Source organism: Panonychus citri, unplaced genomic scaffold (assembly GCF_014898815.1).
Source record: "Panonychus citri isolate SS breed McGregor unplaced genomic scaffold, ASM1489881v1 Contig00011, whole genome shotgun sequence".
NCBI lineage: Eukaryota > Metazoa > Arthropoda > Arachnida > Trombidiformes > Tetranychidae > Panonychus > Panonychus citri.
This window is the reverse complement of record NW_026515416.1, coordinates 1,865,848-1,893,818: the sequence shown is the minus strand read 5'-3', so window position 1 is coordinate 1,893,818 and position 27,971 is coordinate 1,865,848. Positions and strand designations below refer to the sequence as shown.

General features: G+C 31.2%; 4 protein-coding genes and 1 pseudogene across 7 annotated transcripts; 3 read left to right on the top strand and 2 right to left on the bottom strand.

The window, feature by feature from the left end:
• Positions 1–9,725: 9,725 nt before the first annotated feature.
• On the bottom strand, positions 9,726–10,796 carry LOC128391841 (uncharacterized). The gene is made up of 2 exons (XM_053351799.1): positions 10,595–10,796; positions 9,726–10,533 (listed from the first exon to the last, which is right to left on the bottom strand). Exons 1-2 carry the CDS (start codon positions 10,794–10,796, stop codon positions 10,259–10,261), a joined length of 477 nt encoding a protein of 158 aa, XP_053207774.1. The 3' UTR covers positions 9,726–10,258.
• A 3,388-nt stretch (positions 10,797–14,184) lies between these two features.
• On the bottom strand, positions 14,185–15,591 carry LOC128390839 (atlastin-2-like). Its single transcript, XM_053350613.1, is given in 3 exon segments — positions 14,185–14,466; positions 14,524–15,045; positions 15,048–15,591. Coding segments are annotated over 3 exon segments (1,095 nt in total). The 5' UTR covers positions 15,442–15,591; the 3' UTR covers positions 14,185–14,287.
• Positions 15,592–15,627: 36 nt separating this feature from the next.
• On the top strand, positions 15,628–17,091 carry LOC128390847 (EEF1A lysine methyltransferase 1-like; annotated as a pseudogene).
• Positions 17,092–17,661: 570 nt separating this feature from the next.
• LOC128391833 (atlastin-2-like) lies at positions 17,662–18,721 on the top strand. The gene is made up of 3 exons (XM_053351787.1): positions 17,662–17,733; positions 17,886–18,549; positions 18,612–18,721. Exons 1-3 carry the CDS (start codon positions 17,662–17,664, stop codon positions 18,713–18,715), a joined length of 840 nt encoding a protein of 279 aa, XP_053207762.1. The 3' UTR covers positions 18,716–18,721.
• A 785-nt stretch (positions 18,722–19,506) lies between these two features.
• On the top strand, positions 19,507–27,886 carry LOC128391201 (terminal uridylyltransferase 7-like). Of its 4 annotated transcripts, none has more exons than XM_053351050.1 (11): positions 19,508–21,899; positions 22,028–22,397; positions 22,555–22,818; positions 24,801–24,847; positions 24,992–25,099; positions 25,176–25,211; positions 25,273–25,348; positions 25,417–25,551; positions 25,656–25,897; positions 25,982–27,026; positions 27,176–27,886. In XM_053351050.1, the coding sequence occupies exons 1-10, from the start codon at positions 19,788–19,790 to the stop codon at positions 26,048–26,050; spliced, it is 3,459 nt and encodes a 1,152-aa protein (XP_053207025.1). In that variant the 5' UTR covers positions 19,508–19,787; the 3' UTR covers positions 26,051–27,026; positions 27,176–27,886. The 4 variants fall into 4 exon arrangements, with proteins under 4 accessions (XP_053207046.1, XP_053207039.1, XP_053207025.1 ...); XM_053351057.1 differs by having other exon boundaries at positions 19,509–21,899; positions 22,555–22,806; XM_053351071.1 differs by lacking the exons at positions 24,801–24,847; positions 24,992–25,099; positions 25,176–25,211; ... (3 more) ...; positions 25,982–27,026; positions 27,176–27,886 and adding an exon at positions 24,382–24,555 and having other exon boundaries at positions 19,507–21,899; positions 22,555–22,806.
• Positions 27,887–27,971: the final 85 nt, after the last annotated feature.

Below are 27,971 nucleotides of genomic sequence, written 5' to 3'. Positions count from 1 at the left end.
TCTCTCTCTCTCTTTCTTTCTTTCTTTCTCCACTCTTTCCTTTTTATTTATCTCTCTGACATTCTACTTGACCAATACTCAAATATATATGTAATATGGACATGGAGAGTACATTGATTAAACTCTGTTTCGCTTGTCAATCTATGGTTCACTAACTCTTTGGAGTTACTCGTTAGACTCTCAGAACTTATTTCGGGAGTGAAAGCATTTTCCCTCCCTGCTCTTTGTTACTCTCAGATTCTTTTCCTTATCTTCTTCTCTATCAAGCTGATATCTTGATTCTAATAACAATAATACTCAGCCTTCTCAATCATATTATTAGGTTCTTACATGAAAATAATGAAGGTATTCAGATCGAAGATGAGGAAAACAATGATAAGAAAATCTGAGTTAACCTTTTATATTTTATTCATTGGAGGTAGATTCATATTATTAGATTCTTATCATGGTAAATACAGAAATAATTTCTCTTCTCTTTTTCTATTTACTCAAATCTTCACATTATCTCTCATTCTCTTGATTTTATCATGCTTGCCCTTTGAATATCAATGTTGTTACAAATTCATTCGATTATATGGAGAAAGTGAGAGAGATGAAATGATAAATTCACATTTTCGTTGAAAGGAATGATACCATCAGCTGATTATAATAACAATGAATTTTTCTTCTATTCTTCCTTCTCGCAAGAAAATTCTATGAATAACAGATTAAGAGATTTTCTCCTCTCGAGTATCTACCTGCATTTCCCTGGTAAAAATGAAGATTTAAAGCTCATAGTGATGGAGATAATACATAATTAAGTTTACACTGACAGTTCACCTGAGTAAATTAGCTGGAATTCATGGGGACCAGATTATGACGTCACAATGAATTTTCGTGAAACGAATAGTCAACATTCAGAATGATTGATTATGATTTTCATAGGATAATCATCATATCAATCATCATTGTATCTCTTTAATTCATTATCATGATCAATATATATTTCAGAATTTACCATGAAAGGTAAAATTTCACTCGAATAGTTTATTAGATTTATTAGTTTTTAAATAGTGTTGAAACCTTGCCACTTGTAATTAGTTAACTATTAACATTGAACTGATCACTCAATCCTTCAATATTTTCATTTTATTGAATAATCTAAATTATTGCATCACTTTTATCATGAATTTACTCAGCCAGTCAAGATAATTTAGCTCCCTCATGTGTATCTATCATGATGTTTTATACAGTGAAAATATACCGAAAAATGTGGTAAAAACAATTCAGAACAACAGAAAAGTTCATGTATCAGTTCAGAACTTTTCTCTTTCTTTTTTGTTTATCTCTTACTTTTCTTTTTCTTTCTTCTTTCCAACCTTTCATGAAGATAATGATGATGATGATGATGATGATGAAAAGTGATAAATGAAGATGTAAATTGTATATATAAAAATAGTCTCTCAACTTTCATCATGGTTTTCGTTGTTTTAACCCACAATCTCATTCATGTGTATATTATTTATCAACTTTAAATGATTGATTGATCATCTTTATCTTCATCATCATCATCATCATTTTACACTATCATCTTTTACGGACAATTAATTGAACAAAATCAAGTTCACCATCAATCAACAATATTAGGGAGATAAAGTGTGTGTGTGTGTGTGTGTTTGTAACAGGAACCAAATTAGCTAATTACTCAGAAAGATGAATTTTCCCTGTGAGTAGAAACACTGAACATTTGTTTTCGCCTGTTAATATTATCGTTATCTTATCTATACTAGAGAATCGACCATTATCATGGTAAACTTGAATCGGTGAAAAACCTTAATCATGGTTGAACATTTATCTGTATGTAAATTAACTAGTGATCAGATTGAATACTAATAAGCATGAGTGATAAAAACAAAGTTCAACTGATTTACATGATAGATAAGAAGTAAATGCCTTCCAGCATTCAAACTATCTGAGTGAAACATTGTAACATCCTCATTGTCATCATGATATTCATGAATATCATCATCATGAATTTCGTCTTAGGAAAGATATTTAATAATAATCCATGAATAGAAAGAAAGAAAAAAAAACTTTCTTTCCCGTTCTCTTTTATATATATTTCCATATAAATATTATATCAAAACCCCTAAGTGAATCGTTGAACCTGAAAAATATCCCATGTATTCACATGAACATTTACCATTCTCAAAATGAATGAAATACCATGAATACATTGAGAACAATAAGAATAAGAATAAAACATAATTCGAGGAATTTTTCTCCAAAAAAAAGAAATGTATAAATTTCCAGTAACGAGCTCAATATTATCGTATATTCATCCATGATGGTGATCATTTGATTTAATGGGATAATTGTAGTGTTAGTCTTTCCAAATTATCCTCACAATTTTCAATTACAATTAGATTGGTTTCTAATTGGATTTAGAGTGAAGATAAATTGTTACCAGTTATTAACTATGAATAATTAGACAAAATTTTCCAAATTAATGATTCCAAATTGATATTTATACTTTGATATGTATTCAAATGGGAGTTAATATTATCAACTCCAACATTTAGTCCATATGATTAGGAAGCTTGATTATTATTCTTATTATGATTATTAACCTTAACTGCTATTAACCAGCATCTTATTATTATTATGCTTGAAATGAGAGGAAAACTTTTTACACCAAAAAATTTTATCATGAAATTAAGTCACGTAACATGTTAACATAACATTATCATCATTGATATTACCATTGGATTCTCATTCTGATTCATTTGCATTTCCATGAATGTTATTACCAACACTCAGAGATACTTGAAACTTATATATATATCATCATGTAATTGGCCAATTTTCATCAAGTATTGAAATTTTATTATTACAATGATAACTTCAGGTAGATCAGGTTAACATATACTCATATTATTTACTATTTATTATTATTTTTGTCTCAACAATTATTATTATATTTTGATAGGAAAATAATTCAACACTTTGTAACTTTCATGAGAACTGTCATCACTTTGAAAAGTTTTGTTCTGTAATTATATTAATCGAGTGAAGTTGATGTTTCAATTTCAATTCAATCATCAGTAAATTAGCCAATTATAATTATAGGAATTTCGTTAATCGATATTATCTAATAGCGTGACTTTCTACATATGATATTGAATTGGTCTATCATCTTGTTCGTGTTTTTCAGATCAAATCATTTCAGAGAAGATGAGTTATAATATTATCAAATGTTCGAAGGGAAAAAATAGTTCAGATTGTAAATCTAATCACGATTTTGATTGAAGAAATGTCGGACAAGGTGAAAGTGAATCCTAACAACAATTAGAAAATATAATTCAACCATGAACACGATTAAAAATGTTCCTTCGTAAATTTTACATGGTAAATTTTTTTGACGTCGAAATGTTGAATAACTGTTATGTCAATTTGTTCATTTTCAAGGAAGGAAATACCTTTTTCACTCAAGAATCAGAATAATTTGGGAGAAAAGTTCTGAATCATATGATAGATTATGTTCATTGATATTTATCTAATATGATATATGTAATATTTTGATGATCTTTCGTCTGTCACAACATTTGGACACGCAAAGATGATCATATGAAGTCTATTGGTCAATAATATTCACGGACTGATGCTATAAATACATATATTAAATGTGTATCTTGAGGCAAATTGAATTTGAGAGGAGAAACAGAATCAGATATTTCAATACTTTATCTGCATCATTTTTTTCTGCTTCTGGTATTTTATTAGCTGACACGCAATCATGATAAAGAATCAACATATGATGATCCCTGTATGTGTGGGAAAAAGCTCTATCCTCAGATAATGTTGGATATCTCTATCCAAAGTGGAAAGTGTTGAAATGGAACAACTAAATCAGATTAACGTTTCCGTTAAGATCAAATGCTCATAACATGGCCTCAGGGTTCATCGTGTACAGTGATCGTTACCAGGCTGGTTTATACTGATGGTATACATTAGGGATCATTAATATTCATTTGATATTGTCAAATAATTCAAAGCGATCAGATGGATTTGGAAAATTTTTTTCCATGAGATGAAGATTGAAATTATCATGAATAGTTAGTGATATTTCATCAGAGATCATGTTGGAATCTCTTGTTAAGGTCAGTAGCTTTTATCGAGTATAAGTTTTTTTTTAAATCTAATTTTTCCGCTCTGATCTCTTCTGGTTCATTCTTTGCAATTTTATTTTATTTTTTCTTCTTTTCATCAATCAACTACATTCATCATGTCATATGATTCAGAGTCATGATCGTGAGGTAAAAGGTGAAAAACTATCATGATATGAGTTCGGAAAATGGGATAAATTCATCTCAAACTTGAGATGAATGAAGAGGTGACATAAATTGAATCAATGAATTTTGCTGAATCAATGATAACTGTATTTAATAATAGAGATAATGAAATGTAAAGAAAGGTAAGTTCAACGTTAGGGTGGGAAAAGAAGATGAAACTTCATGATCATCTCTTTCTTTCTTTCTTTCTTTCTTTCTTTCTTTCTTTCTTTCTTTCTTTCTCTCAATCTCTTCACTTTTATTATCTAGATTGAGTTTTCTTCCTCATTTTTCTGGTTCAACTGAAGAAAAAAAAGAAAAATCCAAGAATTTTGGTCATCATACATAATAACTGTTCAATAAGACAACGAATACATGGTGTTCAAAGTTCTGGACAAAATTTGAAATCCAAAGAAAAAGAAATTGAGTAAAAAAAGAATCTAATCTTTTTTTAGCTTGTTGCTATTTTCATTTAGAGAATTTTTGAAAAGATGCCCCATGACCATCATGGGATTTTCATGACCATTCTATTCTTGTTCCCTCCTTTTTATTGAATAAATTTGTGCATGTGGAGACATTGAAAGTTCTGATAACAGGATGTGATGCATAAAGAAAAGTGTCAATTGAATTGTATCTTTTTGGTCATCTCACTATTAATAATAAATTTATTGTTCCTCTTCATCTTTTATCATAATCATTGTCATACTGATGGTCATCTTTTTTTCTATTCTAACTTTTATCTCTTTCTTTGTGATAAAAATACCTCTTCAATAATAGTAATAATAATTTTATTCTTTCTTTTTCTCAGAATTTTATCTTCTTTTTTTTCTTCCCACCATTCGTAAGAATTAGTTTCTTCTTAGTTCTTGTCCCATCATGAATTTGATTTATATGCAATGTTGTACATGGAACTCTGGTGTTTATCTCTTATCGACCAAAAGACAGACAAAGAAGCAGCAAAAATACGAGAAACTTGGACGATATTGAACATTTGACCTAAAAAGATAAAATAGAGAGAGAGAAACGAAAACGTTGTTCGAATACATTAATGTAATAATCTTTTATCATCCGATGGTTCATCAACTTTTCATCTTCTTCATCAGTTGACGCTTTCAGTTTTCCAACGATTATTTTTCATTTTCTACTTACAATTCAAAGAGGTAAAATTTTACTCTCTCTCTTTCATGTTCCATGTTTCTATCATCATCTCATCCACTTGAGACGGTGTTTTTGTCTTGAGTCTTGAGTTACCTCTGATGTGCTTCGAGTTACTCCTCAGGCATATTCATCTCTATCTCTCTCTTCATCATCATGCCAATAATAATTCACCTGATATTTTTATATGTAGATTCATGTAGGTGTGTGTATGTGTATCAGTCTATGTGTTGAATATGTAACAGTGTTTTTACCTTATCAGTTATGAGTTTCAAACTTTATAATCATGTTGATTGTATGCATCTCACGTTGTGTTGAAATTTTTGATCGACGTAAACATTTCCAGTTTCAAGTATTCACACGAATTCATCAGATACTCTATTTCTCTCTTTCTATTACTTATCATGGAAGGAGAAAACCCTCATGAGAATATAATTTTTATTCAAGATTTAAAGTTTTCTATGATGATGATGATGTAAATAGACTATCTGAAAGAGTAAGAGACCTAAATCTTAAAGGAAATATCGATATTATTGTTGATATCTATCAAAGGAAAATGATCATTCTGATTCATCTGATAATGAGATTTTCCATCATTCTGTCAGAATCGAAAAGGAAAATTAATATCATTTGACTGAATAGCAAAAAAAAAACGATCGAATTGGTCTAACATTTTAATTAGCTACGAATCTGTGTTATCCTTTACAAATCATATTCAGTGATCGAGAAATAATTATATTTATGGTTATTGGGAACAATTTGATTGTAAGGCTTATTATTGTTTCTTTTAAGGTCAAAAACAGACCCATTTAAATATTATGAGCAGAAAATTATTATTTACAATTTAAAATGAAACTTTTACCCTGAACCATGATCATTAAAAGCAAATGAGATCATTAATTTTAAAACAATCAATTGAATTGTAATCACCACAGATAACCATCAGTTTCAGGCATTATCATTAAATCACAAAATTTAGTAATCATATTGAAAAATATGATCCCTATTAATTTAATTGTATTTGAATGGAGGCATGATTTAGATTCTCAGATTAAATAAAGCTCCTTGTTAACCTTGAGAATGAACAAAAAAAATCAATAAACTCACATGAAATGATCATGAATTGAATTTGATACTCAGATTATTAGTATCATTTGATTTGAAAGGTGAAAATGTAAGATTTACCTAATAACTGTTTCCATTTCCGGGTAACAATTGCTAATGACGATAATGGTATTCACAAGGAACTGGAATATTTATCTGACAATAATCATGTAAATAGAGTTGAAGTTGAGTTTTTATTCATCACAAATTCTGATCCTCTGTGAGTTACTTTTTTTTTCATCATATATTTGAAGTAAACTCTTTCCCAGATAATGTAGAGTAAATTGCCTTAGGCTAATGATTTGTGAATTTACTTTCTATTCGTGTACCTACCTAATGGTAAACGAAAGTTTAATGCAACAATTTAACGTAAATCTTTTCAGATGAAAGTTTCTGCTTATTTTTAGCTAAATGATAATAATAATAATATTACGTTTGAAACGATCATCATCATTAACGATATAAACAAAGTTTCATCGTGATTTTAGTTCATCTCAACTGAAAGTTAATTGAATGATTATTTGATTGATTGATTAAATGGTAGTGATAGTTGATGATCACTTGGTGATGGCTTTTGGTTTTGCCTGATAACAAGACAATCGGTGATCGATTGTTAACAGATTGATTTCTTATCAGCTGATTGATTGATGATTTGTTTGAACAGATTGACCATCTCACTGAATACACATAAATAAGTTTACGATTCCAGATAGAAAGTGAAAGCAACAAAAAATAAATAATAGAATACAAAAGATGGACAATTGGTTGATTAGTCTTTATGGTCTTTCTTTTATCTGTTTTTTTTGCTCTGATGTTCATTGAATGAATGGACAGTGGTCACCAAAGGTTAACAGAAAAAAAGGTGACCAGTTAAAGGTTATAATGCAAAAGAAGATGTTATCTAGTCATAAGTTTTTCTCATGTTCGACTAATATTCATGTTTTATATATATAAGATTCGGAAACTTATCTATCTCATCTTGACCTAATTTTTTTCGCCAAAATTTTCCTTCCCTATGAATAACAATTGATATTCATTGATAAAAAAAACTCAAAGCATTTTATCAATGAAACGATTCAGTATCTCTCCTTCATTGAATGGTTATTGAAACTGAAATGTTTCCCATTTCAACTTAATTTGATTGTTTTCAAAGCTTTAAATCAATTGGATATGATTAGAAAATAAAACTTCATCTAAAGTACAGCGTGACAATTGGTATGTGATTTTTTTGATACCCCCTTTAATTTTTTTGTTATTTGAGTATTCTTCACATGAAATACATAATTCGATAGCTAAGTCAATGCGGTTTATGAATTCAATTTGCAAAATTATTAAATATTGGTCACTATTTTGCAACATTTATGAATGTCTTGCAGTAAAGTCAGGCCTAGAATTGCGAATTATTCTATTATGGCGTTGGGTATTGAGTTAATTTTCTGATATTTGGATATTTTGTCTAGAATGATAACATGAATAAACTTTGAAAAAATCAACAAAAAAAGTTAAAAAATAGAAGAGATATATCAATTATGAGAAATCGTGAAAAATCAGAAAATTTGGACTAAATTTGTCGAATATTCACCATAACTCAAATTCGAAATTTTTTTTTTCGAAAACGGAAACGGGCTACAAAACCGTAACTATCTACGGTAATTTTGGCATGCAATTAGTTGATTCAAAAAGTCGGATGCGAAAATACGACGAGTTTCAAAAAAGTCACATATCAATTGTCACGCTGTATTATGATTGATGTTCAATTTGCTGATTTGAATACTTTTTTATTGTTTGATATTCAACTCAAACTGTAAGTGATTTAATCTTTGGTGATTTTTCTTGAGATTAGTTGATTGAAACAAAAGTATTGAAACCCCAATCAACACTTTTGACTCAAAAAGGAGTAAAAAAAAGTGTTGTTTGGGACGTTTTGACTCTTTTTTGACTCAAGACTTTTTTACATAATTTGATTCAATTTTGATGAGAATTGAATCAAAATTTTGGTCAATCATTTTTGAATCAACTTTGAATACCAAAAATGAGTGTTTTTTTCTTATTTTTGTACTCATATTTGACCGGTTTTGAATCAAAACCAGATTATTTTAGTAAATTTTTACTCAAAATTTACCTGAAAAGACGACAAATTGATTCATTTTTACTTCTTTTCATCGGTTAAAACTAAAAGAACTCGCGAATCCAAATAATAAAAAAAAAGTATAGTGATTTTCTGTCTACCGCGTAATCGAAATAAAGGTATCGAAGAATCTTTGAGTCGCGATTCTCGTCGTTTTATCAATTGAACAACAACGATCAATGACTCCTAGATTCGTAAATTTTTTATTTAAGATCACCAATCGAATATCTGAATTAAATGACTCGTTGAATCTTTGAGTCGCGATTCTCTTTTCGTTTCTTCTATTAAACAAAAACAAAGCAACGATTCTTAGATTTTTAAATTTAGAATCAACAATCTGAATTGTATGAATCGTTTATTTGTTGAACCTGTATGCTCATTGATTAACGATTCATATAACTTTTAATAACGAATCCTAGAACTTAAGAAATTAAAATTGAAACCCAAAATTTTATTAAAGGTTGACCATCTCTCGAAAGATTAAGGCTTTTGGAACTGAGAGAAGCATTATTTGAATTTTCACAAGTAATGATTGCTGGATGTGCAATAATATCAGCAGAAGTTGATGGAGATTGAACAGATTCTTGGATCTTTTGTTCTATTTTCTCATTCTGATTCTGTGAATCAACATTTGAGGCAAAATTATTAAAATCGAACACTTTGTTTCTAAGAGACCGTTGGAATCCTTTGGGCAAAGCATCATTATGATAGTCGGAAGAGATTTCAGAGATATCATCGGGGTCATCTTCTGTTGTTGTGCTCTCGAATCCCAAGCAGGACTATTTCTCTCTTTAATCTTTGAACGAGCGTAGCAAATGGCCTTTGACAAAGCATTTTTTAAACACTTCTTGGTCGACAAATCATATGACTTGCGTCCACATTGTCGAACACAATGATCTGCAAATAGAAAAATGTTAGTTTGATTTTTCTAAAATCTAAATTCTGAGAATTCTACAACTTACCCAAAAAAGATTGATAACGTAACTCTCCGAGTTTGTTATCAATGGTTCCTGTTTCGGGGTCAGTGAGAGGAAACTGGTGATTCCAAACAGAGATCTGTGATTTTCTGTAGCCGGTTCCTTTGAGTGTCACATTTTGTATCCAATGATTGGGAAAGTAAATCTCACAAAGTTAGTAAGTATGACTGTTGCTTCTCGTTCTTCGAGTTTCTTGGGCAAATCTGAGATAACTTTTCTGTACTTTTTTGTGAATACAGGAAGAACACCTTCCAAATAAGCATACTTATCCTCTGTGTAATTTGAATCTTCAGGAATGATTTCATGTTGATTTGTTGCAATGTGATCTGCCACTGAGTCACGGAAAATTTGGATACCAGATTCATGACTAGTTAATAGAGCAAAAAACTGATCAAAAATTCGTGAAATTTCATCAATAAAGAAATCAGCAGTCGAACTTTTATCTATGATATTTCGGAGACTTTTTAAGCGAAGGTTAAGCTTTTCACGTTTTTGTTGCAAAGTTTCCACTTGGTTACCATGATATTTTCGTTTGTGAATTTCGATTTTTCTAAGAGTAGCTTCTGATTCTTGATTCATGTCATTTATCGATAGATCAATTGTTTCAGTATGGGTACTGGTCGAGGCTTTATAAATCTTTTTTCGTCTTTCTCTTTTCGCTCAAGGTAATCAGCTCTTTGAAGAAAAGAATCAAAGTCACCTTTAGAGGTTACTTTCAGGCCACTCGCTTTCACACTTTCGATTAAAATGTTTTCCAAAGCTAAAAAGTGTTGAATCCTTGCAGTCAATCCAGGTAGCTTGAGGTGCTTCACGTAATCACAGAAAAGCTTAAAAGAGGCCATCAGGTCTTCAGAATCATCTGTAAAAGATCGAATATTAGAATCTCAGAACCTAAATAGAAATAGAAAAGAAAAACTTACCACCAACAGATACAATCATCGAGCTAATTGGTCTAAATCCGTCAATCGTAATTTTAATGAGATTATCAGGATGCATCAAACCAGCCTTAAGCTGTGACGGTATTTTATTAGAATCCAATTTGAATCCTACAGGAATCGTATTTTCTTTACCTGCCTTATCTTTCACTCTGACAAGAGCTATTAACAGTTTTTGGTCGGCCATGAGTTGGCAAAGTGTAGCAATTAAGGTTGATTGTCTGTGGATGTAACTTTTTGATGACCTTTTTTTGAATTAGGAACTTTTATACAGTGACTTTTACGTCTAGATGAATTTCCCATTCAATAAAACACTCGATAAAATGTAGAAAAACAATTAAAGTGGAAAACTTGAGAAAAAAATTCAACTGAATTAAAAGAAAATTAAAACGTGGTTAACAACTTCCGTTTAAAAAATGATTTAAATTCTATTTAAATCTTCCCTCTTATCTATTGTTGCTATGGTTACTTTAGAAAAGAATAAGAAAAATTCTAAAGAGAACATGTGGTTTTCTATTCTAAAATTTGAATTAGTGTTTATCTTTCAATCTTTAATTAAATCTTTAGTTAATTTGATTATTTTATTTCAAATCTTAATTATTTTTTTCTTCTATTAATTATGAACTTTAAGATTCGTGAATTTATTTTTGTAATCGGTAATTTAGTGATTTACTAAAAGTGAAAAGTAATTTAAGTGACTTTGAAATTTAAAGGTGAGACCTTCACCTGACCTTAGAGTGACCCATTCAACCTTTCGTCTTTCATCTTTCATCTTTCATCAATTGATGAAGATTAATGGATGAACCAATTTCAAAAAGAAGCTTCAATAGAAGAAAAGAAAACCCACAATCTTTCAGTTACATCGTACATTGAAAAATTGCCCGATGCAATAAATGATGAAGATTCTTATTCTAATGATGAATCCATTTCTCAAGGTATGCCATCAAGCAATTCAGTTGAAAATTCTGACAATTTAGAAAATAGTGTTTGTGATGGTGAAGTTGTCCAAGAAGTCACTAGTTATCAACCACCAACAAAAAGTATTGTGATGCTGTTCTCTCATCTATTATGGCTCATGGTGGTCTACATCTTAATTCAGCGGAAATAGTGGTTAATCTGTTTAACAATGTGAATCAAAGATTCTCAAGTGACCCAATTTTGCTACCGAATCTTAAGTATTTTTAAAGAAAACGTTCTAAAGCTAATCCCGTCTCAGTTTATCTAATATGTGAATATGGTCATGCTCATGGTCCATTTACAGGTGAACCTAAAGATTATGGTGTTTACCAGTGTGAGAATCGGACAATTCCTGCTTTAATTCGTGAAGACAAATACTTTTTACATAATAATCTGAGACGACAGCTTGAATTACATTTACCGACAATTCTTAAAGATCAATGGAATCTTACATGAAAAAATGTTAAATTTTTGCAAATTTCCGTTGATTTCCAACCTCAGAATTTACTCATTTTCATGTCAATTAAAACATTCATTAAAGAATCAATGAATCAAAGAATCTAGTATAAATTTTTGTTATGACTCCATTCAAATGCTTATTTACGCCAAACTTTGTAATTTGTTGATTTGAATTCAAAATTTAATTAACAATTAGTTTTCAAAGAATCTACGAATCTCGCGAATTAGAAATTTTGAAACTGAAAATAATTAATTGTTGTTAGTTTTGGCAAAGGTGAAAGATGATGAAGGTGAGTGGTCATTTTTGTTGATGGAGTTGGTGGAGTGGGAGGTTAGGGTGGTGAAAAATTGAACTCATCATTTATATGAATATGAATTTTCCAAAAAACAATAAAATTAGAATCAAAATTTTAAATTAGAATTGAGATTCTAATTTTCTTGATGCATTAACTTTATTGCAAACAGAAAACGAAAGTAAGTTGATGAATCAAGAAAATTAGAATCACAATTCTAATTTTGATTCAACATTTACTCATTTAAAAAAACTGCGTGTTTTTGAATAAAAACTATTCAAAAAAAAATTGAGTAAATTTTTACTAAATTTTGATTTTTTTTTACTATTTTTTGAATAAAAACTACTCATAAAAAATTGATTAACATTTGACTCAATGAAAGAGTCAAAAAAGAGTCAAAAAATTATTATTTTTACTCAAAAAATTTGATGATGTTGATTGGGACAATAACAAATACTAATGGTTATCGTGGTGATGATGATGATTATTGGTCCGTATTAACTTATGTTAATCTAATTGGATTGGTGACATATTACATCAAATGAGCATAAAGGATTATCCATCTTTGTGTTTACGGATATCCGAGTATTTGATATTATTGTTATCACTTTTTATCATTATTTCACCTTCACTATCAGTTATCATTTCTCATTTTGATATGTCATTGATTTCTGGCTCTCTCTCTCTTTCTGAACTCTGATAATGATGATAACGATATTATTGATGATGGTTTAATGTTGCAGATACAAATGATGATCAGGATGATGATGGGATAATCTTAAATCGAAATAAAAAAATAAATATATCCAAAGATGTGAAAATATCTTTTTCACATCAATCAACATATAAAACCCATGAGAATCTTGATTTTCTCAACTTTTCCTTTTCCTCCTTTGATTCCTCCATCTTCATTTGTCTTCCAATTGCATTTATCCTCTGAAAATATCACATTTCAAGAGATGATAATGATGATAATAATAAAGATATTAATGTTAGATAGTAAGACAACATGATATTACTGAGATGAACGAGAATGAAAATGATGACCAATCGATGATGATGATGACCATCATCATGATGAATCTAATCAATCCATGTCCAGTTTTTCACAATCCAAACTATTGGTATGATCTTTCATGAGATGAGATTGTTTTTCATTTTGAAGGTTTCATTTATTATCATCATTATTGTCATCTTTCCATTTCCTTTTAGATGATAATTAATATACTCTCATCATGTTCAAGTTAAACTAACATCCATGAGATGATGATATTGTCATTGGCTTGTTAGTAGTTTCATTTTGAAAACAGCAACAGATAACATGAAAGTTATAATTGACTCTCATCATCATCATTTATCGTTATCATGGTTCTCATAAATCAACTTATCATTTTGATAATAACGTTAATATCGTATATCCAATAACAACGTCAAATTGAAATTATATTAAATCCTTACATGTTTAGGATACTATGGAAAATTTCACAGTCTTAATAAATTACAGAAATCATCCGTTTTTATTAATGGATTAACTGTAATTTCAAGACTTTTGAGTCCACAGAAATCGAATAATTTTAAGGTCACTTTGGATACTGATGTATTGGGAGCGTGTGATCTTTGCCAATTGACAGTTTTCGTCTTTTTCGGAATTGGTCAAATTTATTCTGCTCCCAATGAGGAAATTGACAATTTAAACCTGTAGACTTTGACTTGAAAGTTTTCATCGTGAAAGATGTGTTTCCATTTGTGCGAGTGTTTTTCGAGACAATTTGTATTTACAAATCTCCATTAAATCAAAGTCACTTCGCTTCATCGACCATGCTTTAGAATCGAAAGAATGGTCAAAATTTGGACAGTTCGAATGAATCTTTCAAATGAGATATTTAATAAATATTATTTGTACTCTTCGAGTCTTTCAAACTCAAGTTGAGATTTCATATAAATGTTGAGAAAAGTACAACTCATGACTTTATGAGTTTTTTGTAGGCTTCTTTCGCGGAATAAGAGTATAAATGGCTACCATTGCCGCTACGGCAATTAAACGTCCACCTCTAATTATATTATTAGTGACCCAATCCATTAAATTATTGATTGGAGCTCCTGTCCTGACGGCGTCCTTAGCGCGTGTACTTCCATTTGATTGTATTTCTAAAATGAAATGGAGAGAATTAAAAATTGGGACCTAATCAGAAGCATGAAAATTACCTTTATTTTTTGCAAGTTTCTTGAAGATTTTTAAGACTTGCCAACATTGAGCTTCTTCTCCTCCAATTGATTTGGTGACAATTCTGTCGGGTGCCAATAGTGATGAAGCTAGTTCTCTAAGAGCTTGGACAAATTCAGGTTTCAATTTCCATAATTCTCCATTAAAATCAAGATCTTCAGCTTTGTCTCCAAGCGAAGGTAACAAACAACAATCAATGTCCGAATAACACTTCTCCAAGTTGGCCCATGAAGAACAGAATTCATCTTTCTGACTTTCTTTCTTGTATTTGAGGTAATCATTTCCTCCTTTGAGTCCAAATGCGAATGCCCTTCGATTAGACCAATCACGGATCACGAACAACAATCGCTGGAAGACCTCAACTCCACTGGCTAATCCTTTATCAATATGTACTTTAGAATATTCAATGAATTTGGATAAAACTGTAACATCATTTGATTGGATGTTTCCCTTCTGATTATAGATTAGAATCGATGAAATAATCGCTGAAATGGTGAAAAAGGATCGACTGTATCGTAATCATTAGAAAACCCCTGAGTGTCCATTAAAATAACAACAATTTTAGAACCATCTTTTCGTGTTAGTACAAAGGGCTCAGGCCATAAAACGATTCCAACAGTATCTCTTTCAACGCCGTCTCTCCATGAAAAGCCTATTAATGGTTCATCGAGATCCCAGAGCCAATCATCATAACCATATCGTTGTAAATATCGAAGGAAAAAGTTCAATAGAAAAGATTTTCCTTTTCTCGCATCACCGACAATGGAAACAATAGCAACAGGTAAATCTCGGTGCTTTTCATTGAATGATGATAACCACTGAGAGTAAAGTTTCTCATCGAAAACAAATTTATTCGCTCGCGAATTAAAATAAAACACTTTCAAAGGTTCGTTCATCATAATTCAACAGGCACAAAGGTCAAATTTTGTAAAACAAGATTCAAAAATTTAAGTTCAAAACAGAAAAACTTTTCCAAAAAAGTCCAATCGGTTTTTCACTCAAGTGAATTAATAGTTGAGCGCAATTTTCAATATTCACAAGAAAATCAACTAATCAATGAGATTGAATTTCGAGCCAAGAAAATCACTTTGGTAACAATTAAAATCTTGTCTCTTTCCAATTCTAAACTTTACAATCTAAACATTGTTGCAAATTGTGATTTCCAATTGTTGTTTGTAAACAAAATGTCGAATCTCGAAGATGATGATGATCCTCCTCATCTTTCGGCTGAATCGTTGGCAGCATTGAATGAATTTCTCTTGGAACAGAAAAACAATCAACAAGATGATTCAAAGAGCTTCTCTGAAGATTGGGTGAGTTAGAACTTTGTATTAATAATCATTTGATTTACAATTTGTTTCTTATTCTAATTCTAATTGTGATTCTAATTCTTTTCTCTCCATTGAAGGAATTGAGTCAATTCTGGTACGATGAAGAAACGACCCAATTCTTGGCCGATTCTCTCATTAAAACGATCAATGGAAATGGAGTAATCGGTTGCATCTCATGTCCAACTGTTTACATTAAATTACTTTCCATGATTAAGGAAAATGACAAATATTCTGATGTTCAAGTTTATCTTCTTGAATTTGATCAACGATTCGCTCGGCTAGGACCTAATTTCGTGTTCTATGATTATCGCGATCCTTTGGCCGTAAAAGTTTTGTCCAGTTCATTTTCGATATTATTGTTTGTGATCCTCCATTTCTATCGGAAGAATGTCTCACCAAAGTCACCGAGACGATTAATTATCTGAAAAAGGAGAAAATTATTCTCAACACTGGAGCGATTCAAAGTAATTTGGTCGACAAATTGTTACAATTAAAACCAAGCTCAACTTTCATTCCAAGACACAAAAACAATCTCGCCAATCAATTTGCTTGTTTCTCTAATTTCCCAATTTAACCATCAAAGAAAATAAATCAACAATTAAAAGATGATCCAAAATTCGAAAAATTATTTATTAGTCAAAATGGTAAAGGTTCTTAACAGCTAACTATTAATTAATCGGGTAATTCAAACGGCCAAGATCAGCTCTGAAAAGCTCAACACGTTGGTACTCATCCTTGAACCTTGCCGGTACCTCAATACAAATTGTTCTAATTCCCGGAAAAATGCACCGTAGCGAACTTAATTTATCAAAATCAATAGAATCCAGATTACCCTTCACAAATGAAGGAAATAGAGCTTCTACCTCAATGTGGTCGAAAACGGGTACCAAGTTACCTTTGATCACTAGAATCATGTCAACCTGATCGAGATAAGTCCTGAAACCTTTGGTAATGGTCATTTTCACATTCAACCAACGCTTACAAACAGTTGGAACACTTTCAAAATCCAAAATTGAATCTTCAACTTGATTATTTGGGGCAGAAATAACAAATTTAAAAAGACTCGGTGAGATTCTTGTATCATAAGGCAAATAAAAGTAAACATCAAAGAAAATATCTTCTTTACTATTAATACAAACTGAAGACATTTTATTAGAAATTCTCAATTTTTCAGTTAAACAGGATAACATTAAAGATGGAGAGAAAACTGAACAAAGACAAATTGACAATTTGAAATTGTCCTAAACAATTTACAAAGGTTCTTAAAGACCAAACAAAATGAGTTGTGAAAATGCGGATCTTTTGAATAAATTGGAAATTGTAATTGTAATTAATTCCCAATGAAAAATTTTTTCGCTTCTCTTAAATTCACGATAATTATGTTGACGAATTAACAAATTACTTCATTTTCCTATTGTCCTAATTATCACTCAAGTTATGGAATAGTCTAGATCAATGATGCTTATAATTAGGATTAGACTTTGTTTCAATCGATAAGATTGTCAAAGTTAATCAGGAGGTTGATACAATTACCATCATCATTAATTGATTGATTTCCTATTGTTTTGAACACTCAAAAGACACTTTTGTATTTACTTGATGTATTTTGTAATTTTGGTTGCCAATCTATGAAATAAATTATAGTTAATTTTATGGTTCCATTTGATCATCGTGATAGCAATTAATTCATTTGAATCATGAACTCACCTTTACCAATCATCTGGTTAAACCCAAAAACTCATAAATTTCAATTCAATGACTTGATGTTTGTCGATATGCTTTTTACAGATGAATCTCTGGAAAAAGGTATCAAAGATTTACCTGTGGCAATTGTATCCATTAATGGTGATTCGAGAACAGGTAAATCATTTCTCTGAACTTTTCCTTCGATATTTACAACGGTACGACCAAGAAAACTGGATTGGTTCAGAGGACGAACCATTAACAGGTATTTACTGAAGATCATCATCATCATTTGAATTATTTCATGATGAGATTCAAACTTGTTCCAGGCTTTTCATGGAGACCTGGAATCGATAGAGATACGCGGTATCGTGTTATGGTCTAAACCATTGATCATTAAACGTAGAGATGGTACTAAGATTGTAGTTCTATTGATGGACACTCAAGGTTTTTCCAGTGAATCTATTGAAGAGGAACAATTTTTCGCCATCTCCAACCTGATTTCTTCCACTCTAATCTACAATCAGTCACGAAATATTCAGAGTAAAGACATAAGCAACTTATGTAAATTCAGTGAATGTCTTCCCCAAGAATCTCGAGTACCTGGTGATCAGATTGTTCAAAAGTTATTGATTCTCGTGAGGGATTGGGCTTACGTCTCAGACTATAACTATGGTAATGAAGGTGGTCGAAAATTTCTCAACTATAAACGAACCGTTCAAATGTCGAAACTTGAATCGTCATGGAGATCGTTAGATCAATGTTACTCTGATATGGACTGTTTTCTTTTGCCTTCACCTGGAGAAAATGTTGATGATATTCATTTCGATGGAAGGATAAGCAAAATAAGACCTGATTTCGTTGGATATCTCAAAGAATTGGTCATATCCTTATTGTCGCCAGAAAATATTGTTATCAAATCTTGGGAAGGAGAAGAGCAGAAACTTTGGCAAGTTTCTAATCGATTCAGTTTACTTGCGAAACAATTAAATGGTAAATACATTTAATCGATTGAAAGAATTTACAAATTGACCTAAATATTAATGTTTCCATAGATCACAATAAGATTGATGTTGAAAAACTGTTTATCTCTCATGAAGAAACGAGTGCTGAAAATGCCTTGAAAAAGCTCGAATTCAGTTCATCGATGATATTATGAAATCTTACGCAGGATCCTAATTTAATGGAAATTTTCACCTCAGCTAAAGCCAAAGCCCTTGGAATCTTCCAAGTCGAATGTCGATCTATTAATAATGAACTTCGAACTGTTAAACAGCTCAAGTTGATTGAATTTTTCTCCTACTACGAGCATCAGATTGGAACTGATTCTCTTCATGATGGTCAACAAGCTCGATGGTCGAATACAGTTGATAGTGTTCGAAATAGTGTTTACAATATGACCCAATATGTAAGATCCATTTTCTATAACAATTAATTGTGATCACAATCGTAAACGATTCGTAAGGTGCGTTTGAATAAACTGTCAACTATTAAAATCAACATCGAACAATTTATTTATTTTCTTTTTTCTCAATTGGAAGAAAAATCTTTGCTTTTATTCATCTCAATCAAGTTTATGTAAATTATTTCTCGACAATAAATTGATTGTTAATACAAAAAGATCTTGAGTACAATTAAAGTTTTAGTGAAATTCTGTTTTAATTTACATTGTAAATTGTACTTCAACCAAGCCAATGTTTCATACAAATTATACTTCAGGATTACCTGAAGGTCCAAACGGACAAATTTTGTTGGGTTTGCATTTTAGTTTTCATGTTTGTGATAATTAATGTTAATTGATTATTAAAAATTTTAAAAGTGAAAAATTAAAATTAAAAAAATTCTCATTTATAGTTTGTTTTTTCCTCGAGAGATGGTAGCACTTTTTCGATGTTCGATTGTTCAATTTATCGATCAATCGATTTGAGAAAATACATTTTAAGAAAATTTTTTTAAGATTCTTAATGGATTTTAATTTATGCTTTTGAGTTCATTTAATTGGTTTCTCTTTAATTAAATTTAATTTGCGTTCTTCATGGTCCAACTAATTGCTTTGTTTGACACTGGTTTCAATTTACTTTAATTCCACTGGAAATTTTATTCCTTCATCTCTTCAGTTTCTTTCAAGGTTTTGGTTTCATCTAAACCAAAGAAGCTTTTTTCTTTCTCTCTTGTGTTTTGTTTTATTTTTTTGGTGATCTTTTGATTTCTGTTCTTTTTTCGTGATAATCATGATGACTACGGATGGAAATGTTGATCGTCAGCTTCTCGCTTTATATAATCAGAATTGTATCAGCAAGACTGATCAAGAATATCTTTATAGGTGTGAACTATGTCGGATTAAATTCAAAGAATATGTCCTTTCTTCGCATATCTCAGAAGATAGAAAACATCGGAATAAACGTACTTCATTCAAGGAAGATATCACTATCTTCAGTTTGCCTGAACCCTGTAAAGCTCAATTACGTGCCATTGATGGAATGGTTGAAAGATATTCTGGTAGATTATTGACTGAAAAGCAAAAAGATCTTCGAATGGCAGCAGTCCGAGAGATTGAAGCGACAATTAATGTTTGGTTTCCTGGAACAAGGATCTATTTAAGACCCTACGGTTCAATAGTATCAGGATTTGCTTTGGACAATTCTGATGTTAATGTTGAATTAGTTTTGGAAAATGAAGATAAATATAATTCTGCTCAGATATTGCAAAATGTTGCAATGAAAATGTCATTAGATATGGAAGTTTATACTGAGATTCAGAAAGAGTTTGACATCTCATCTCCAAGGTTCTCGTTTCGGTATTCATCTCATTTTCTTGGTCAAGAAAAACCGAAAATTCATTTTGGTGTTTACTCCAGTTCAAGTCTTGAGGTTGCTGAACTATTGGCAAAATATGAATCCTTTGATCCAAGAGTCGCTAAACTTGCCGCTTGCTTCAAATTATGGGCCCGTAATTGTGGATTTGATCGAGCCGATCATGGTTTCTGGCCATCACACTCTTTTCACATTATGGTGATCCATTTTCTACAACAAACTTCACCTCCCGTTTTACCAAGTCTTTTCCCACTTGATGGATCAACACCATCCAAAGAAGCGATAGAAGAAAAATATTCAGTTTTAAGAAGCAATTGGCCTTCACGAAATAAACAAACTCTTGGTCAATTGTGGTTACAACTTTTGGCTTATTACGCCAAAGATTTCAATAGAGATAATGTTGTTAACATTCGTGGCCTTGAATTAACTTTGTCTTCCAAAAATTGGACTACCTGCATTCTTGCTGTTGAAGATCCAGTCCACCATAGTCATAATTTGAGTCGGAGTATCGGAAGAAAAGAACTGTATTACAATTATCAACACAATTTGCTTAGAACCTACAGATACTTCATGATTCCTCGAACTGCAGAAAGGTGTCTTATTAATCTTGACGATTTCAGCCAAGAACTTCGTTCACCTTGTTTCCGAACGTTAATGGCTTCTGAAGATAGTGATGATGATGAAACGAAAGACAAAGGATCAGATGAAGAATTTGATGCTGACGAATCTCGTGGTGAAACAAAAGCAAGTAAAAAAGAACTTAATTTTACTTATAATATAAAACTGGCCAAGAAATTCGGAATTTCTTACCGTCTTAAAGACGAAATTAGTGTAAGATGGGCTTCTCTTACACACGAACACTTTTGGTATACACTAGAGTTTCATCTTAACCCTTGTTTCAAATTACCACAAAAGTATTGTATAAAATGTAAACGTATCGATCATTTCAAAAAGGATTGTCCCGCTGAGAAGTTACCTGATTTGATTCCTGTTCCTAGCACTTTGTTTCCAGAACAATCAGCTCGATTAGACGAAGTTTGCTCTAGACTTTATTACAGCGAACGATTGGACGATAATTATGAACAAGTTCATGAATCTATATTGGAATCACTCACGAGTTTGGTTCGTGAGATTTATCCTGACGCTAACTTGCAACTTTTTGGCTCATCTAAAAATGGTTTTGGTGCAAAAAAATGTGATCTTGATATTTGTTTGACTTTTAGAGATAATGAAGATGGTAGAGGTATTGATCAAACGGAAGTCATTAAAAAACTTGCTGATGAATTTAAGAAACATGGCCAAAGGATCTCAAATTTACAACCAATTCCACAGGCTAAAGTTCCAGTGCTTAAATTGCGATTCAAATCAAATCGAAAAATTGTAAAAGGAAGATCAACTCCAGAACATTTCGACTGTGATATTAGTCTGTACAATCTACTCGCAAGCCATAATACCAGGTTACTTCGTACCTATTGTCAAGTCGATGATCGTGTGGCGATGTTGGGATTCACTGTCAAACAATTTTTCAAGGTTTATTCATTTTCTATCATTTACTATTGGTTTATCTTTTACTTATCTTTTCTTAATTTTAGATAAAAACATCTCTCAACATCCTCTCAATCTCAATCTTAATCTTAATCATCTTCATTTTCTTTTAGAAATGTGGTATCTGTGATGCATCCAAAGGGAGTCTATCATCTTACGCTTATACTCTGATGACTCTTTACTATCTACAAAGATGCAGCCCTCCAGTTATACCAATTTTACAAGAGCTTTATGATGGTGACTCTCCACCGGAGCGAACTGTCGATGGTTACAATACATGGTTTTTCGATGATATTGATTCACTTGCACAACGATGGACTCACTACAATTCTAATAAGCTAACTGTTGGTAATCTATTCTATGGATTTTTAAAATTTTACGCTGAAATTTTTCCATTCGAAGCATTGGTTGTTTGTATCCGGCGATCACAAGATCTCACAAAAATGGAAAAGAAATGGACTGGAAGGCGTATTGCTATTGAGGGTAATTGTTTAGTCAACCAATTAATATCTTCCTCTGTTTATAAGCCTTTTATTTAGAATCTTGAAAAGATTTTCTTTTAATCCCTGTGTAAATTTAATTTAATTTTCTCTTTTTTTCTCTCGTCTTGTTTGTCTCATATTTATCCTTCTCTTTTCAGATCCATTCTTACTTTCTCACAATCTTGGCCAAGGTATCGAATCAGAGATGGCTCGTTACATTAAAGCCTCTATAATTCTTGGAAGAAATCGATTAGGTAATCAACCTGATAATTTTGATGGATATAATTCGTGGACTGATTATTTCTTTGATGCTCGTTATCTAAATGATGGACCTTTTCCAAGAGGTCGAGGATGTCATTATTGCAGCAGGATTGGTCATCAAAAGAATAACTGCCCTGAGAGAATTAGAGGTAAAAATAAAGGTGATTCACCAAGAGCCATTTTAAAGCAATTAAAACAAGGAAATAGAAATCGAAAAGCATTTGTTTTAAATGAGTATCTGGATAACGAAGTACAATCTCCTTCTAAACAATCACTTTTACATAATGTTCAGCGTCAGATGCAGCGTTTAAATCTTAAAAAATCCCAACAAGGTCAACTATCAAACCGATCACAATATTTAGAGTTATCGTCTCCCTCTATGAGCGGCATTATGGCCAATAGCCCAAATGAACGTTATCGAACAAGTGATAGAACTCTTTACAATCCTAATACCAATTCACACCAGTCTTATCCTCATCATCAACCACAATTCTTTCGTCAACAACCATCTAATCATCAAACGATATGGCGACCCTCATCTGGCAATAGTAATCCACATTTTAACAATAATAATCATCATCATAATAACGATCATCATCATCATCTCAAACGTAACGACCCACCTAATTTTCATCCGCAGCGTCAATATCAACAAAATTCACCGCAAATCTCAGGAAACATTAATAGACATGCTAACTTGCGATTTAGCAGCCCTCGAACTCCCCGTAGCAATTATGGTCACCATGATGATTACATTTTACGATCTCCCGAATTCCCAGAACTCGACAATTCATCTAATCGTCAACCTAACCGACGTCGTTGATTATAACTTCATTTAATTTTTGGAGAGAAAGATCAGTTAGATATTTCGTATGGGAAAACATAAATATGAATAAATCCAGTTCAGTAAACTTCAGTACCATCAATAATTAAATATTATTGAACAACTGATAAATTGTAATGTTAACAAACGATAACAAATCACAGCAATTTGATGCTATACCAATGAAGAAAAAAAAATGATTAGATGATTTAATAATTAACCAATCCAGCGAAGAGAAAAAGATTACTCAGATTTGATAATACAATAATTTTAGTTGATTCAACTAATTGTTAACCAGAAAAGGAAAATCATCTTCCCATTTGACAATTAGAGATTATTGTGAAAATTTGCTAATCATTTTCGTTCCCTTTGTATCGCCAATCCGCTCCACTCTAATTACATTTACTCCTTTTTCCGTTGTCTAAAAAGCTCTTAGATTTCTTATTGTGATTCCAAAATTTTTAATTAGTATTTTGTTAATCATCTAAGAAATATTTTATTTAAAAGAGAGAAAGAGAGAGAAAAAGTCAAGATCAATGTCGATATTTAATTGTTTTTACTGTCACAAAATCTTAAATATTAATCATCTTTTCCATAAATTCTCTTAATCATCATCTTCACCATTTAGACCATTGATAAAATAACTAAATCTTTGTTGAAGATTAATTATCATTCAACCATCGATTTGATTTATGTTTTCATTATAATTGAAACATAACCAATTAAGAACAATTGAATAATTTCCATGTGTAAAAGCAATTTGTTTCTGTAACATTGAGAATTTAATGTTAATTGTAAATTGGAAAGAAGATCAAACATGTTAATTATTAATAACTATTAAGTAAATGTTACAATTAAATAATAATCTTCTTTTTTGTTCTACTATTTTCCTACAATTAAGCCCCGTGGAGAAAAGTGAATCCAACTTGAATCTGATTTAATCGACCATAAACTAACCATGGCTATCGAACCTTTAAACCCACAAGATGATCAAAACACTTGATTGTAATTCTATTAACAATAATTATTAATAAGAATAATTAAAAAACAAGCCCATCTCTCTATTTACAACTAACTTAAATCTCTTAATTCCTTAATTCCTTAATCATCTTCATCGTCTCTGATTAATTTCCTCAATCCCACAATCTAGTTAAGGTGAAAATCCCCTCGAGTCCTTGTGGAGGAAAAAGACTTGACTGTTTACTTCATTTTCTCGTTGTTTTTGTTTGAATTTTGTTTTCTTTTTCTTAATTGTGCTTTTGTGATTCGATAATCAAATGATTAGAAATATGAGTGAATTAACTGTCGCTTCTTCATTAGCCCAAGTTCTCAATAGGATCAAACAAGCTTGTGATAAAAGGCCAGAGGTAAGTATATTAATCAGAATCAATTTTATTTCTCCTCTTTGATTATCTTCACCTATTTTCCTTTCATCATATGTTTTTTGTTGACATTTGTAAATTCTCATTGATTGATTATTTTCATGGTTTTAATTGTTTCTTTTCTTAAAGAATCTTCGTAAAATCAATGTAAGATTAGTCGCTGTGAGTAAAACAAAACCAAAACAATTAATTATCGACGCTTATGGTTATGGACAAAGACATTTCGGTGAAAATTATGTAAGTGTCTTTACTATCATTTGATTTATTTTGATTGTTTGCTGCAATTAAATCATTGTTTTCTTTTTGAAATCAGGTTAATGAACTTTCTGAGAAAAGTCATGATCAAGAGGTAAGTTAATTGTCAACTTTGTGATTAGTAAATGACTCTAATATTATGAGGATATTTCAAGTTGTTGAATAAATGTCCAGATATTCAATGGCACTTCATTGGGAGAGTACAGAAGAAGCAGATTAACAAATTACTTGGTAATTAGATTGAAATGTTGTTAATTGTTGACAGATATTTAATTTTGTTTGTTTTTCTTTCTAATTAGGATCAAAAAACTTGAGTATTTGGGAGACAATTGATAGTCAATTGATTGCTGATCTTGCCAATTCCTCATTGAAACGCAACTTTCCTGGCAAAAGAGTGAAAATTATGGTCCAAGTTAATACAAGCGGAGAGGAAAGTGAGTCCTATTAATAATGTCGAGATGACCATTATTCATATGGCATAAAATGGACACTTAATCAACTTTTATTTCATCATTTGGATGTTTAATTTGCTAACTAGATAAAGGTGGAGTGGAGCCTGAAAAGGTTGTTGATTTGGTTAATCATATACGTACTAATTGTCAATCACTCGAGTTGGTTGGTCTTATGACTATTGGCTCTTACGATAATAGTCAAAGTGATGATCTTAATCCCGATTTTGAACAATTAGTTAAATGTAAACATGAAGTTTGCAGTAAATTTGACTACGATCCTGATGAATTTGAGTTATCAATGGGAATGTCATCTGATTTCGAGACTGCGGTTCGTTGTTATTACTTAGGCCAATTTTTAATTACTCATCGAGAAAATTTTCTAATCAATTGTTCTTATAATTTTTATTCTTAGATTCTAATGGGAAGTAGTAATGTGCGAGTCGGAAGTACGATTTTTGGGCGACGAGAGTACAAAAAGTAACCAAATTTGATGAAATAATCACGAACAATTTTCCAGCCAAATGATGAACTGATTTTGGATTTTCTGATTAGTTTACCAAATTTATTTTCCAATTAATGAATATTAACGATTATGAACCATTGAATTTTTGAATTTAATCTAAAGATTTCAAAATAGATACTTTATAAGTTCGACTCTTTCTAATAGTTAATGATTTATTCTCGGGACTAATCGATTATTTTCGATTTCGATCGTACAATTAAGCTAAATTCATAATTTAGATCAGTTTCAAAAGTGAACAAATTTAAACAAGAAGGACCTGAGTCTCATCTACACTAATACATTGAGCTCCAGTTCAATGTTATAAGCGAGTAAGCAATTAGGTGCATTCGCTAAATGGTTTGGTCATCGATTGAATTAAGTACAGTAGTAATTTCACTTGAAGAATATCAATTTTTTCTTTCGACTGTATATCGAAGTGTCAGTTACAAAAGTTTGGCGAATAGTTTATGGATCCATAGAATCGTATCGAGAACTAAGATAAAAATACTATTTTCTAGAATTGATATCGAAATAAGTTGGAATTTTTCCATGAAAATCGAAAAAAATCATTTTGTTAAACATACGAAAATTTCGGTATTTGTCACATCAATCGTTAAATTATTTCTCTTTGTGAATATTTTTCGCTCCAACAAAATGCCGACAATACGCAAAGAAATATCAACACAAAAAGTGATCAAGTATCGGTAAAAGTATCGATACAAAAATTTGTTGTTTATTTTTTTCTCTCTTGTTTTTGTTGTTGTTTTAAACGAATTGATATTTACCTTTAATGTCCGACAATTTGAACTGCATGGGGACCGATATGAGAATGGCGGAGGTACAAAAGTACGAAATGTTGAAGCGATATTACAGTTACTTCGAGAACCAAAGGATGGACAATAAAGATGTTCCTTGTTTAGACAATTGTTCATTGAGAACAAGCAAATTACAAAAAGTGAGTTTTTCTCTTTTCTCTTTCAGTGTCAATCATCTATAACATTTTCTTTTCTTCTCTCTTTCCCTCTTCTTTTTTTTTCTCTCACTTGTGATCTTCATCTCCACCATCATGGAAAACAAACTCTATCCATACGAATCTTCCATCAGCTTGAATTGGAATTGCAAAAAGTTCATGCGGCCCATGAAGAGTTGACTATGTCTTTCACTAGAATGGAAAATTGAGAAAACATGCGTCTCAAATTGGAAATAGACATTGGAATTCTGAGAGAAGAGAATAATAACCTAAAAGCAGAAAGAGATCTTCAGAAAAATGAACTGGAAGCTCAAAGATTAACGATTAAGGAACAAAGGGAATTGATTAATCTTCTTGACAATTCACTCAAAGCCTCACAAAGAACCGTCGCTGAACTGGAAGGTGAACTGTACAGACTAAAGTCATCGGAAAGAAACTCAAGTCAACTCGCTAATACAGTTACGAGCAATCGATCATCGTCACTGAATCTGTTCACCTCCGCCTCAGGTTCCAATTCTAATTGCAGTTCACAGGAAAATAACGCCAATCTAATCACGACCGATGAAACCAATAACAGCAACAATCGAAGCTCCATAATCAGAGCTCTTTTAGCGGAAAGAAAAAATTTCTCCGACCATCTAATAAGAAAGTGATCACTAATCAATTAGCCATATTATTTTTCCCCTTCTCTTCCTCGTGTATCAAAAATTAAACATCTCAATTGTTTCATTTATATTAGTTAATCATCTATCTTATCATGTAAAATGTACAACATATCAAAGTCACATAGACACTTAACTAAATCGCCCAAAAGTGCTAATAAACTCATCGCGCCATAAGAAAAATCATCACAATTGTTTCAAGTTTAATCATTAAAAATACTCAAAGAAAATCTGATCACCAAAATCACAATAACAGAAATTAAATTAA